General features: G+C 38.4%; 1 protein-coding gene across 7 annotated transcripts in view; it reads right to left on the bottom strand.

The window, feature by feature from the left end:
- Positions 1-14,389, bottom strand: part of TANC2 (tetratricopeptide repeat, ankyrin repeat and coiled-coil containing 2) — a 628,479-nt gene that overhangs the window by 278,801 nt on the left and 335,289 nt on the right. For 5 of the 7 annotated variants that reach the window (XM_050934871.1, XM_050934879.1, XM_050934877.1 and 2 more), the window contains one exon: positions 12,739-12,918. In XM_050934871.1, the coding sequence (XP_050790828.1) occupies positions 12,739-12,918 (180 nt within the window). The remainder of the gene's footprint in view (positions 1-12,738; positions 12,919-14,389) is intronic. The other 2 variants (XM_050934880.1, XM_050934881.1) reach the window with 1 other exon arrangement.

Here is a 14,389-nt window from a genome sequence, read left to right as displayed (position 1 = left end):
CGAGGTGCAGGTCATATGTCCCAGAAACAGCAAACAGTTTTGTGCTGTTGTGATAGGGTAAGCCTTCATATCTATAACAAATGATTAGATTGCCAGGAATGTGAAGTCCAGAAGAAAAGTCCTGGTCTGAGACAAGTCCAGTACAGCTGCTGTAAACTCTATCCTCTGGACTGGGAAGAGGAAAGACTTCTCAGCATTGATTATCAGTCCCACGTCACTGAACGCTGACCAGATCAGGGCCACACTAGTCTGTACTTGCAGTCTGGATCGGCCCTTGACAAGCCAGTTGTCCAGGGTAAACTTGAAATCCCGATTTTTTTGTAGGAATATAGTTATTACTGACATAACTTTTGTAAAGACACTGGGAGCAGCTGACAGGCCAAATGGTAGTACGGTGAACTGGTAATGATTTTGATGTACTGGAAATCAGAGGTTCTTCCTGTGAGAAGGTACACTTCTACCTCGATATAACGCGAACCAATATAACACAAATTCGGATATAATGCAGTAAAGCAGTGCTCCGAGAGGGTGGGGCTGCACATTCCGGTGGATCAAAGCAAGTTCGACATAATGGGGTTTCATGTATAACGCAGTAAGAATTTTTGGCTCCCAAGGTCAGCGTTATAACGAGGTAGTGGTGTATCTTGTTAAGCTGCCAGTTACATTGACAGCACCAAGCTCGATGGAACCTTTGGCTGTGCAGGAGCCAACTATACCAACTTAGGCACTGATTTGGAGGAGGAAAAGTGCTTAGATTTAAGGTGCATTCTATCTGTTTCCTTCTCGCCCGTCTTACCAGACTTGGAGGGTGGAGCTCTTCCCTCGGCTGAGGCCTCTTTGAAAGTCTTCTATATCTTTCTTGGCTTAGGTGAGGGAGCTCAATGCTGGGATTCTGATAATGCTGGAGGTGCACTTTTCACTGAAGCTGCAGCATTCAGCACTGAGTCAGACTAGGATGGCTCCGACAGTGGTCTCAGTATTACCTCCACTAGTACAAATTTCAGCCTAGCCTCCCTGTCCTTTTTTCCAGGTTTGAATTCCCTGCAAATCTGGCACCAGTCTTTCATGTGTGCTTCACCTAGGCACTTTAGGCAACCATTGTGCGGGTCACTCACTGGCATACGCCTCGAGAAAGAAGCACACAGCTTGAAGCCCAGCAATTGGGGCATACCTTGGTGCTATCAGCAGAAACTCTGAAAAGAGGAGAAACAAGTCCAAAAAACTAAAACTTACTAACTACTAGACCAACTATATTATATACAATATTGTACACAAAGCTGAGAGACAACTGTTCGGGTATTGAGCAGGGGTTCCAATGACCATCAAGGGCAGTAAGAAGGAACTGAGAGGGGCTAGGGCAGCTCTTCATGACAATGGCATGTGGCACCAGAGGGAGCTGGAGCCACCCAACAGTGTGCAGATGTCAAGAGTGGAATGCACATATGAAATCACTCAAAGAAAAGCATTATCAGGCTTCTTACAGTGTTTTTACTCTTGTTTCCCCTATCTCTTCTTTCCTATTTTGTGTCCCTGATCGGGAGAGGGGGAGGCATAGCCTCCATGCTTCCAAGATGAGAAGAAAATAAAACTGTAAGGAGAAAACTAGATGAAGTTTATATAATCTGGGGCAGTGTTTCAGCACTCGGCCTTTCTTTCCCCTGCTGGTGGCACAAAATGACCTTCTGTCCTTTAATCCTCTGTCGTAGTATGGGAAAAGAGAAAGACATGGACCATACGTCGTTGAAGTCCGGAAATGTAAAAACTAGATGTTATGGATTCAAACTGACTATAGCAGAAAAAGAACAACAGGATAAAACAAAGTTGAAACTCCAGAGAAACACAACGAAGTAGCAAAAAGGGAGGCTTCTTTAACTGAATCTTAACCTCTAGCTTCACAGCAGGATGAAAAATGGTCAACAGCTTTAGTAAGCTGTCAAAATACAGGTTCATCTTGATATTTAAAGAAGTCCCCTCATATGGTTCTTGAAAAAATATTGATGAATTTGCAGGTCAGGCCTAGAGCACCTAAACCAGGGGTCGGCAACCTTTCAGAAGTGGTGTGCTGAGTCTTCATTTATTCACTCTGATTTAAGGTTTCATGTGCCAGTGATACATTTTAATGTTTTTAGAAGGTCTCTTTCTATAAGTTTATTATATATAACTAAACTATTGCTGTATGTAAAGTAAATAAGGTTTTTAAAATGTTTAAGTGGCTTCATTTAAAATTAAATTAAAATGCAGAGCCCCCTGGATCGGTGGCCAGGCCCGGGCAGTGTGAGTGCCACTGAAAATCAGCTCGCATGCCATGTTTGGCACATGTGCCATAGGTTGCCTACCCCTGACCTAAACAGTCCATTTCAGAAAGGGAGGCCTTTGGAGAAAGAGTGTAAAGATTTGGGAATCTGTAAAAGCCTGGAGATTGGAGGTCCAAGAACTGTGGCGGAGTCATCAAAAGATTAACCATTATTCTTGCCTATCAATGTAGAGGAGCTGCAAGCTGAGCATGGGTAACCCACTGAAAGTCATTCACAAAAGAAATGGGGAACTGCACTTAATCCACAAATAAGAAAATCTCAGTAAGTGCAGGCCTTAAACTTGATTAAGATCTGAGCAACAATAAAAAGACTATGAAGCCTTAAATGTCGTAGGGGTACCAAGCATGCTATTCAGATCTGCATGGCAGGATTGGCAAAGCCAGTCATGGACAACCAGACTGATCTATACTTGTTCTTCCTCAAGTCCCACAGAACTATGTGGATCAGTGAAACTCTGGAAGTTCCATGAGAAGGTGAGAAGTTACTTCAGAGGATAGAGTGAACATGCCTGCAGAGCTGGTTAACTACTGCATCTCGGCACAGACTGGGGATACTGAGCCCACCACCTCTGCACATTGTGGAATCACTGACACATATGACAAGAATGGAAAGTACCTGGCAGAATCAAAAAGGCAGAAACAATTTAAAAAGCTTCTCTTAAATAAAAGTAAAAATGCATGTGAGCGTTCAAAAAAAAATCTTGGCCTTAATGTGGTACTTTTCAGAGGAACATTGTACTTAATTCTTAGGATTTTTCATATTCTAAGCTCTTTGGGGCAGGGACCGTGCCTTCATACCTGTCAGCAGAATGTCTTGCACTATATAAATAATAACTAATTCATTACAAACACAATGTTACCAGATTATTTAAGGTAGTAATGAACATATCATTTATGTACATATAAAGAAGGCACTGATAACTGGAAATGAAATTATAACAAAGCATTAAAACAGACTAAGCTAATATGAAACTAGATACCATTCTAAGCCTGTTTTTTAATATTTTCTAGGACATTTCTTGGCTCTAAAATGAATAACTAATATTTTAAAATAACCTTATTTTTACTATGTCACTCTTCTGAAGAAAAACATATCTGCATTCTTAGACTTTTCATTATAGAAAAGGAAACCCCAGAGGACCACAGCATAAAGTAAAAATAGTTCTAAGCATCCCAGCAGACTCTAGGTTTTTGGACTACAGTGCAGGATATTTTTAAAAATAAAACAGTATTTCCAGGAGGAATGGAAAACAATTCCTTTTAGGTAAAGCCCGAGCTTCACTTAATCTGTTTTCCAGAAAAACACACACATGACAGTTAACTTTTCTTAACATGAGGCAGCTTGAAGATTCTTCCAAAAGGCTGAATTTGTCAGTGCTCCAATGCTTTCTTTTTCAGAAAGAATTATATCTTTTGTCTCCTGCTTCTTTGTTGCTAAGCTGAAAGTTGCTTTTCAGAGCCCAAAATATTTCACATATTTAATGTGAACTTTTGGTCCAGTCCTATAGTCTTTATTCATGCAGAATTCACATTAAAGACGGTAGGATAATAAAGCTAGACTACAGTCCTTCCCATGCGTTAAAATCTTGCTATTGCTTGTTGGTCTCTTCAATTACAGTCCAATCACTCTTCTCCCCTTCAACTCAATACTCGCTGATTGAGATGCCTACAACCATGGTGTTTACCTCCTCACCTTAAAACTTACTACTGGAATCAATTGTTATCAGTGTCAATGCTCTCTGCTCCACAGAAACTGCTCTTGCCAAAGTCCTGAATGACCTCTTCCTGGCTAAATCTCAAAACCATGCTTCTTTATGAGTGTAACTTCCACGTTGAACATATTCACCAAGCCACCTCCCTCACCACTTTCAAATCCCTTTGCAAAAGTCACTTCTGCCACAAAAGCTAAGAGTTGTGAACCAGAGGATACATTTGGGGCAAGAAAGGGAGAAGGAGCCTCAAGCTATATTTCTGTAGATCTTATTATCCTAGTCCATTTCCCTCTCCATGCTTGTTGGGGGGGGGGAGGGATAGCTCAGTGGTTTAAGCAGGGTTGTGAGTTCAATCCTTGAGGGGGCCACTTAGGAATCTGGGGCAAAATGAGTACTTGGTCCTGCTAGTGAAGGCAGGGGGCTGGAGTCAATGACTTTTCAGTTCTATGAGATAGGACCACTTGAAATGGAAATCTGTTCCTGAACTAAATTTTCTTTATGATGTGCCCAACATAACTTTATGATTTTAAGGTTTCTCATAAGTGGCTGGCCCTGCTGATATTTTCTGCAAGAGGAACAAAAAAGCATGGAGATATTTGTTCTGAGGAAACCTTCCTCCGCACAGCATGTCCTCCCCCTCCCCCCAATAAAAAATTAGATAGATTTAATAATTGGGAATGGAAGGCTGGACTGCAGGTCAAATTTTGCCTAACATGTTCTTTTACAAATATATTTTGGTTAATGAGAAAAACCATGAACTCAAATTATTTCGAAGATATCAGTTTCCTTAACTGACCTCACTAGGCCCATATATTCCTGTACACAAGTCATTAGCAAAAGCTTATCACTTGGTTCAGAATATTTTATAGAAGATGATGAACCGTATTCTGCTCTCATTTACACTAGCGAAAATATGAAGTGACTCTGAATGTATGTCAGTGTAACTGACAAGAGAATTAGCTCCCATATGTGTTATAATATCCTCACAGCACACTTTAAGTATGAATTAAAGATTTGGGATGGTCTGAACTCGGAATTTTATTTACTGTTGCCCGTGGTATACTTTCAATTAAGAAATCAAATACTAATGAAGGTCTTTCTTTTGCCTGTATCATCATACATAGGATGATCTAAATATGACCTACACCTACATCATGTTCTCAAACTGCAGTTCAAGCATTTAACTCTATTACTCTCAGTTCAAAATCTACTCCACACTAAGAAGCAATTGTCTGGAACCTTTCTACGCCTATTGGAAGCTACATAGCCAGAAGAAAAAAAAGGTATGTGAAGCCAGGTTCATACATCATAAATGAAGAGATGCCCATTAAAATATATATTTTGGTAATTAAAAACAAATCTTTGCAACTGGGATTTACAGCTTGTACATCAATTTTCAGGTTGTTTAATCTTCAACGAGCAGAGATAGTAAACACTGGAAACTAGGATTTTCAATGGAAATTCTAAACACAACTTTAGCTAGTTCAATATTCATAGAATCACAGAAGATTAGAGTTGGAGGAGATCTCAGGAGGTCATCTAGTCCAACCCACTGCTCAAAGCAGGACCAACCCCAGCAGGTTCTCATCAATATTACTGATTCTATTTGAAATCAGAAAACAGCATACATACAGCTGAAGAATCTTATATATCAAGTATTATCACCTATAACATTAAGGAAAAGGTAGTAATTCATTTAATCCAAACTTTTCCTTATTTCAGCAGACATGTAAGATCACAAAATTGCTTTAAGCTCACAACCTTCTGTTGGCCTATGCAATTTACAAAGCAACTACTATGCCACATTGTACATGATGCAGGACTTTGCTTTTAAAAGAAAATGGAAATATGTGAAAAACTCCTTTAAAACTTTTATCAAGGCCCTATAAAAAGAGCTCAGGAATCATATGTTAACTCCTGTTTGGAACCTAAAAAGCATACTTGTCTTTATAATCTCATTCTCCAAAGCAGACTAGAAAGACTAATAATTCCATTACCATCATTCCTTGAGTCATTAGAAATGCTCTTTTGGGATTATTCTATATTCATTCTCACGAAAACAATACAGGTAGATTAGCTTTCAGGTAAAGAATTACAAGGCTTCCTTATTATAATTATATACCTCTTTCTAATATGATTTTCCTTAACATAATGCCACTTGTAATCTGACTCTTAGTTCTAATGTGGATCATAATAAACTCCCTATTTATCACATGGATGATGTTATATATAACTTGTAAAATACAGGTCTCCTAAGAGTAGCCTTAAATAAAGTAAAAACACTGTACATTGAAAATAATAATTAGCTATGAAAAATGAACATTTGGTATATTTTGAATTTTTGGAGGGAACAGAATTACATGCAACATAGCCTTACAAATTTTACATTTGGTTATGTTAGGTGCTGAGCACTCTTCACTCCTTTCAGTGGAAGTGGAGGGCAATCAATATGGATCAGAAATTGACTCAAGCTTTTTTTTTTTTTATTATATATCAGATATTCTAACAAATTCTAAAGTCATTCATGTGTGGCGGCTCAGTAATTCCTAACTAACAGCAAGAGCTGAAAGAGATCAGTGAATTCCTGCACTGCGTAGTTACCGATTTAGCAGTACTTTCCGATAAATAAAATATTAAGTTTGAAACCAGCAGTGGCATAGTATCAATATTTAGAAAATGAAAATACTGCAGCCATTACAGTATGTATCTTTCACAGGCTATTTGTCAATATGATGGTAAGTGCCAATATTTAGTACAAAGTCCTCTATAGAAATTTGTCCTTTCCTTTCCCGTGACAAAATCTGGATTTAATGCAAATATTAAGAGTGTTTTGGGGAACACTGCCAACAAAAGCTTTGAATAAGCTACAGTGTCTGTTTTTAAAAGGGCTAATTTTTATTATATACCTCTGAAGATGACCTAGTACAAAGCAAGCTTCACGATTATCTAAAGAAAATGTTACTGAGTGTAACCTTCTTATTTCAGCTAATGTCCCTGGACTTGGCTGCCCAAAATCTCAAATTTAGATAATACTGAAGTTCATCTATATACTGAGAAACTGTCTTGGTAACCAGAGTATACTCACTTTGAGAAGCAGGGGATAAATGTTTGGGAAAACAATTATATTTATCTATCAAGGTATTACAATGTGCTTTACTAAAAGACTACCTGAATGTACACAGATTAGCAAATAGACAGACCAAGAACTATATGGAGTCTACCAAAAAGGAATCATATTCTTATAAATTCAAAACCCTGTGGGTGAAATCCATTTCCAAGTATGGAGGTCCTGTGCCGAATCCCACTTGCATTTTCCATGGGGGAGGGTGGCAGGCAGTGCAGCCACTAAGGGGCAACTTCACAGTTTTGTTACAGAGGGAGGAGGCTTTTAGCTGGCCTCAATTAAATCACTGTAGGAGGGACTATTACAAACATCTTATTTAAAGGACTTGGAAAGGCAGTCTCCAGTTACTTCAGCCCACAGGCAAGAACAGAGGCCGTGCACCCTAAAGGCCTGATGTAATTCATGATGGTGAATTCTGTCCTTCCATCTCCATGGAGCTGCACACAAACACCAGTGAATTATTCCAGCTTTGTGAATGGTGGAACCTGTTTCACCCAGAGTGAATTGATCAACCTTGCAGCACACTCTAAAGGTCAACAACCTTGGGCCATGTCTAGAGTAGAAAAATAGATGTTGTTTAAAAATGTTAGCTAACGCACATTAACTAACCTCTTTTTTAAAAACATTAATGTAGATCGGATTTAACACACATAAAAAGATGTCAAATGGTCAACTTTTGACTCCCCAGGGGCCGACTGTGACCAGCTAGCATGTTCTAAAAAACATTAAAATGTGCATGAGGTGGGTGAGAGCAGAGCTGGGTGGGGTGGGTGAGTTGTGTTAATGAGTGGAAGAGTGCAAGAGAATTCAAAGAGGGGGTCAGGTGGGTAAGCAGGTATATGGTGAAGGCAGGAAAATGTTGGGAAGCCATAGATGTCCATGGTATCTGGGAGAGAAGACAGCCATGTGCGGGGAGTTCCTGTGATGATGAAACCAGAGTAGCAGACTGGCCATGGGCCTGGGATGGGGAGTTCAGTCTCTGTACGCCAAGGCATTAATGCCTGAAAGGCTCCTTGTGGCGCTGCTATCTCAGCTCCTCTGTACATCAAGGCAGCGCCATGGAAGAAGCTGAGGTGAGGAGCAGGAGTCCACAAAAAAAAACCCCAGATACATCAACACACTCATCTCCTCTTTCGCATTCCCACGCCCAGAGCCCCTTCTGCATACCACGTCTCCCTAACACAATCCCCCTTCCCTACACACAGTTATCCTCAGCCCATGTCCATCTACCTACCCCACTAGCCATCCCCAGTTCCCCCAACACCAGCAAGCACCACTGTGGGGAGCAGGGAAGTGACTGTGTGAGAAGGGTATGGCGGTGTGCAAGATATTTGAGGGAGCTGGGACAGACAGAGCACCCTTAGTTTGGTCCTTAATTTTCTCTCTGTTTTGGGAACACCATCTTACACTCCTTGAATTCATTCCACCACAGAAAATACTTCTGGGTGGTAAAAAGTGGGTTATTACCTGAGGATGTGGGAGCTTTGCTAGGGACAAAGGTCTTTAAGATGACAAATAAATCTCTCCTCCCATTTTCCTTTTGTTTATTCTTCAAAGCAGAGAGGTAGGGAAGCTCAGAGAACAGATCAGACAACACTGATCAAGTATCAGTGCATAAGAACAAAAAGCAAAGCATAGGAGTATATGCCTACCTAGAATTCCAAGAACTATAAAGCACCAGAAGAGCAACATCACCCAGTGAGAGAAAAAAAAAGTCAGAAAAGAATGCTGTGATCCATGATGTATGCTTTCAGGGTAACTTGATTCCTTATAGTAAGAGTATCTTTAAAATGCATCGGGCATTGAAAGCATGTGATGGAGTGTTAAAATCATGCAGACTGGTGTTAGAGGGGAAAAAAATAAAGTTATTTGTTAACAATGTACTGCAAAAGTGTGGAATTCCATAGCCCGAGTTCCTGATAATTAGATATTGAAAACTAATTCTTGTTGCTCTCTTATTTTATCATTTTACTCATTACATGCTTTTCTATTTTCAACTGGACCTTCACTATTATTACTATTAAAGGTCATTTATATAGGGCCGCAAATTTACAGAGATTTTCAGGGTAAGATATATTACCTGTCCCAAAAAAGCTTATTATACAGGCATACAGACTGATTTGAAAATTGAAATCAACAGCATATTCATCCATATCCACCCAATACTCTAACTTGCTGTTTCTGTGCTGCCATAAATTAGACCTAGTTTAACCCCAAATTTATCTCTGCTTGTGTCAGTAATGTTGAAAATACTTGGAGATGTTGCTTTTAGTCCCATGAAGAAGAGCCTCTTAAAAGCAACAAGAATGGGCGATAATAGGACATCTAACCCCGCCAGTCCACCTTAAGTTTGGCATCTCTAAGTTGGTCTGTAACTCTGCATCTGTCTTGTTTCAAAATGTGGTCATATGGAGAGGAAACTATTGTTCAAGATTGTCAAAATTATTTGGGATATAAAGGAGAAAGCATATTTTATACTGATGATGTGAGATTTTGAGTCCTTATGGTTATTGCTCAATGACCCAAAAACCTTGAACCCTGTTTAAAATGGTTCATATGGAGGCTCTTACTGAATCCTCTAGCTTTAAGGTGAATAAGGAAGAGAAATTCAGGCCCAACCTAAGTCGAAAAGTTTTGTCACTGACATTAATGCAGCCATGATTTCACCCAAAAGGAGATACTTTCACTTTGTAGAGCTCCTGGTCCAAGTATCTTCGTCAAGATTTGACATGTGAAATAGGAAAAAGACACATTTTTTAAAACAAAATCTAAAAATATTTTTTCCAGCTCTGAATTGGCGAATACTACAAACATTTTCTCTGAAGCATTCATTTTAAAACTTAAGTTAAATAAAATATATTTCTTCAAACTTAAGTGCCTAGTAAAAATGTTCTGTCCTCAATTTCAAAGCAACGAGTAAACAGCAAAAAAGCCTTTTTGCATGGAAATATGATGTGCTACTCATTTTAAACTAGTATTTCAGAGGAAAATCTCACCTTCCCTGCTTCTGATTGAAAGAATTCACAAACTTCTAACAAAATCAAAGATGTAGCTATATATAGCTAATATTATAAACTATATGGAAATCTAGCAAAGGACTGGCATGTAACCAATATACCAGTCATTAATTCTCTAGAAATGTCCAGTACAGCCAAAGATGCAACCTGACCATCACACCAATACCATCATTTGGGGGATCACGTGAATGCATTCTACATGAAAACCATTTTTAAATTATCTCTGAGCTATTCATTTATAATAGCAATAATGTCTTCATTGCAGGGCATTCCATGGAGATTAATGATCTCCTGGGACTAATGGCCTATATGCGGATCAATAGTCCAAGGAAGAGCATTTCCTTTATTGTAATAATTTAAATATTCGCCAGCAACAACAAAAATAATCATTTTAAGCAATTATTTGTTTTCACTCTTGTGCAAACAATGATGAACCTATTGTTAACAAAAGAGGCACTTCCATTCTTAGACATGTAAAGTCACTGAAAGAAACATCGAATGTTAGAAACAACTCTTCAGCCCTTCCATATGGTTAAACATTTTGTAGGGGAAGTCCAAAAAATATGTAATTCTTATAACACATTTTTTATATTTTGTAGGTGTTTTCTAACAATTGTTAACTAAAGAAATACAATCACATGGAAAAATATTTTGTTTTTATTCTCAGCCCTACTCCACAGTTTGTGTTAGTTGATCTGTACTGTCAATCATTGATGCAGAAAGGAAAGTTACTCATCCGTAGCCGAAGTTCTCAAAGTATATTGCCTGGGAAGACCCAGGCTCACTCATCCTAGTTCCCTTCTTCTCTGGAGTCCTCATTTGATATTCTCAATTGTTGCAAAAGAACTAAGGGCAGTGGGGAGATGGGCCCTTACATAACTTCACACTAAATGTTTTGATTCATAGAGCCCTGATGACACATGTGCAACTCTGCAAAGGCAAGATACACCCAGTGCTCTAGTAACAGGTGAGTCATCTTTCTTTTATCTTGCACGTGTCATTGTGTCACATTCTATCATTGTGACAGTGAGGATTTTTAAAGAATTCTATAGTAGAATGGAAACGGGAGGCTGGAACTCAAACTGAAGGATAGAATGAGTTCCAATTTGCTTCATTCTTCTGTTGGCCACAAGGGGAAGAGCTATTAGTGGGAAAGCACACAAAGCCTAACTTAGAGAAGCAGTCTCCAGTTTTGCACTCACAACTAATTAAGCATACATGCTATGTCACAACACAAAGATAGCTATCCACGGTGAAGACAATGGAGCACTGAATGCTGCTTATCAGAGCTTACAACTAAACTGAACCCACAGTTCCAATGGATCAAGTCAATACTGATATTACAGAAAGACATACTACATCTACCATTGCATTATTATTAATTTGTATATATATTACAATAGTGCTTAAAGACCCCAACCAGGATTAGAGTGTCATTGTAATAGACTTTATACAACCATATAGTAAGAGTCAATCTTTGCCCTGTAGAATTTACAATCTAAATAGACATGATAAAAGTTGGAAGAGTTAATAGATTCCAAGGCCAGAAAGGATCATTGTGATCATCCAGCCGCACACAGGCCATTGAATCCCACTAAAATAATTCCTAGTGCAGATCTTTTAAAAAGTGTCTCCACGACCCTTGGCAAGTTGTTCCAATGGATAAATATTCTAATTGTTAATCATTTATACCTCACTTTCAGTTTGAATTTGTCTAGCTTCAACTTCCAGCCATTGGGCCATGTTATAACTTTCTCTGCTAGACTGAAGAGTCCATTATTAAATATTTGTTTTTCACGTAGGTACTTATAGACCAGTGTGCTTCAATTAACAGCCTACAAGCCAGATCCGGCCTAAAAGGGTCTTCTGTTTGGCCTGTCGGGCATCAGTGGCTCCATCCTGCTCCTCTCCTGCTACTCTGCCCCAGGCTCCCGATGGCTTCAGACCCTGCACTTTCCCTGTCAATCGCAGCTGCAGCATCCCTACGATGACCAGCCTGAGTGCCTAGTGGGGGAGTTGAGTCCTGCGGCACTTTTGAAAATCCCATTAGGTGCCTAACTGCATCTTTAAGCACCTAAATACCTTTACAAATCTGGTCCACAGAAACCAAATAAATTACTTAAAATAAACTTGTTTTAAAACATACATGAAATGTCACAATGTGCTGCAACAAATAATGTACAGTTTGCTGAAGTCTCTCTCTCTCAGCATGCAAAAATTTAACATAATGTTATTTAAACTGCTGAAATGTCTCCATCTGTTGGCCTGACTTGAGCAAACTGATTCATGAGGAGACTGGAATTAAGTATATTCTGGTACTACTTACAACATCCCTGCAAAACTAGAATGTGTGCAAACCAGTTGATTATTTAAAGACTAGATAGATCATGCTGTTAAACTGAGATCCAATCCATTTTCCTACAGTAATTTAATATTGCAAATATGGGTGTATAGCAGGCCATGTAGTTAATTAATGAAGATTTGTGCAAAGAAACTTGTTTGGTGAGCTTTATCTAAAATTTTGCACTGACCGATTTTAAAAGCCCCACTGAACTTATTTAAAGTCCTTACCAGTTAATTTCTTCATAGGTTGGAGCCGAACACTGATAGACTGATGTGTGAGTAAGGGGGAGGATGGAAGAGAGCGAGACATGCCCTCCATAATCCGAATGTGCTGCATACCTTCGGTCACTGGGAGTGGTGGAATAGCGTAGTCTGGTTCAAAAGCACAGTCGTTCTCTGTGGAGGTGCCTGATAGGAATGTAAAAATAAAACAGAACAATTTGTAATAAAACACAGCCTACTGTTTTTATCAATTCCTAGACTCAGGAATTTGCTGGCTTAGGCTGGCTAGACACTTTCTAATATTTCCATACTATTTCTCACAAAATCACACAAACTTTATAGTATTGGACTGCTTCTTCTCATGTTCATCTTACAAAATGTTTATGCTTCTCATGAAGAAACTACATTTATACAATAGCAAACAGGTGAATGTCTGATATAGAGTAGCAAACAACGCAATTAGTTAGATTTTAAGTTTTATCATTTTACTTTATTAAGTATTCTAGAGTGATCAGTTTTAATGTAATTACTACCCTGGGTGAATAATTGATTTTTTTTCAGCCAACAAACCAAAAAATCTGAACAAATATTCATTTTTGTTCTGAAAATTGTTGGAATTTGTCAGCAAATTGGAAAAGTCCACTCAGCTTCAAAAAACTGTGTGTGCATGCACATGTCCCTCTTATAACCTTTAGCCCAGTGGTTAGTAGGCCACTTGCCTTGGAGATGGGAAGGTCCAGGTTTGAGTCCCCACTCTGGAGCAAGGACTTGAACTCAGATCTATCTCCTGTCAGGTGAGCATCCTAATCACCAGGTTTACAGGCTATTCAGGGGTTGGTTACTCTCAATGTCTCCTTTTGAAGCTGTTCCACATTGCACAAATATTTAAATACTCATTGGAGCAGGGATTTGAATTCAGGTCTCCTGTCTACCAGGTAATTACCCTTACCACTGGGCTATAGGTTATTCTGCAGTCAATCTTTCTTATTGAAGCTGTTCAACTTTCTATAAATACTTAAATATAAATTGGGCAAAAGAGCAAGAAAGAGTGTGAGAATGACTTTAGACTGAGAGATAGAAGATATAGCCTCAGATCTTCTCTCTGCCTGGATTACACAGTGTATCAATATTTACCATCTTTATTTTACCTGCTTCTTCACTTTATAATATGATTTATTTATTAATTTGAATTTTTACTACTCTGCAATAAAAGAGCACCACCTAAAACTCCAAGTGCTCTTGATAATCTTACAAAAATACACTAATAAATGATGATTCACAGGTTTGTACTCACTTGTATCAGCTTTTGTACTCTGTCATGCTGGCTATAAATGTATATTGTATTCTATTTTTCAATTTCATTGCTGCTTTAAATAATTAAATGCTTATATTTCTTTTAAATAAAATAATGTATTTATAAATGTATAAAAGACATTTACATTCCTAAATACAAATATTCCTAAAATAAAAATAAAAATTTTGTTTGACATAGTTCAGAGTTTTGTTTTATTTATAGAAGGATATTTGTCGATAGATGTACAGAAATTCTTACATTAAATGATATAAAATAGATCTATTTTAAAATATAGTGCAAGGAGTCTGTTCATAAAGATTTTCAAATGCATTGTTTCTTATGATTTATAATCCCAAATAGATT

Source organism: Gopherus flavomarginatus, chromosome 25 (genome assembly GCF_025201925.1).
Source record: "Gopherus flavomarginatus isolate rGopFla2 chromosome 25, rGopFla2.mat.asm, whole genome shotgun sequence".
Lineage (NCBI taxonomy): Eukaryota > Metazoa > Chordata > Testudines > Testudinidae > Gopherus > Gopherus flavomarginatus.
The sequence above is the reverse complement of the archived record's forward strand: the minus strand, read 5'-3'. Positions and strand labels throughout refer to the sequence as shown.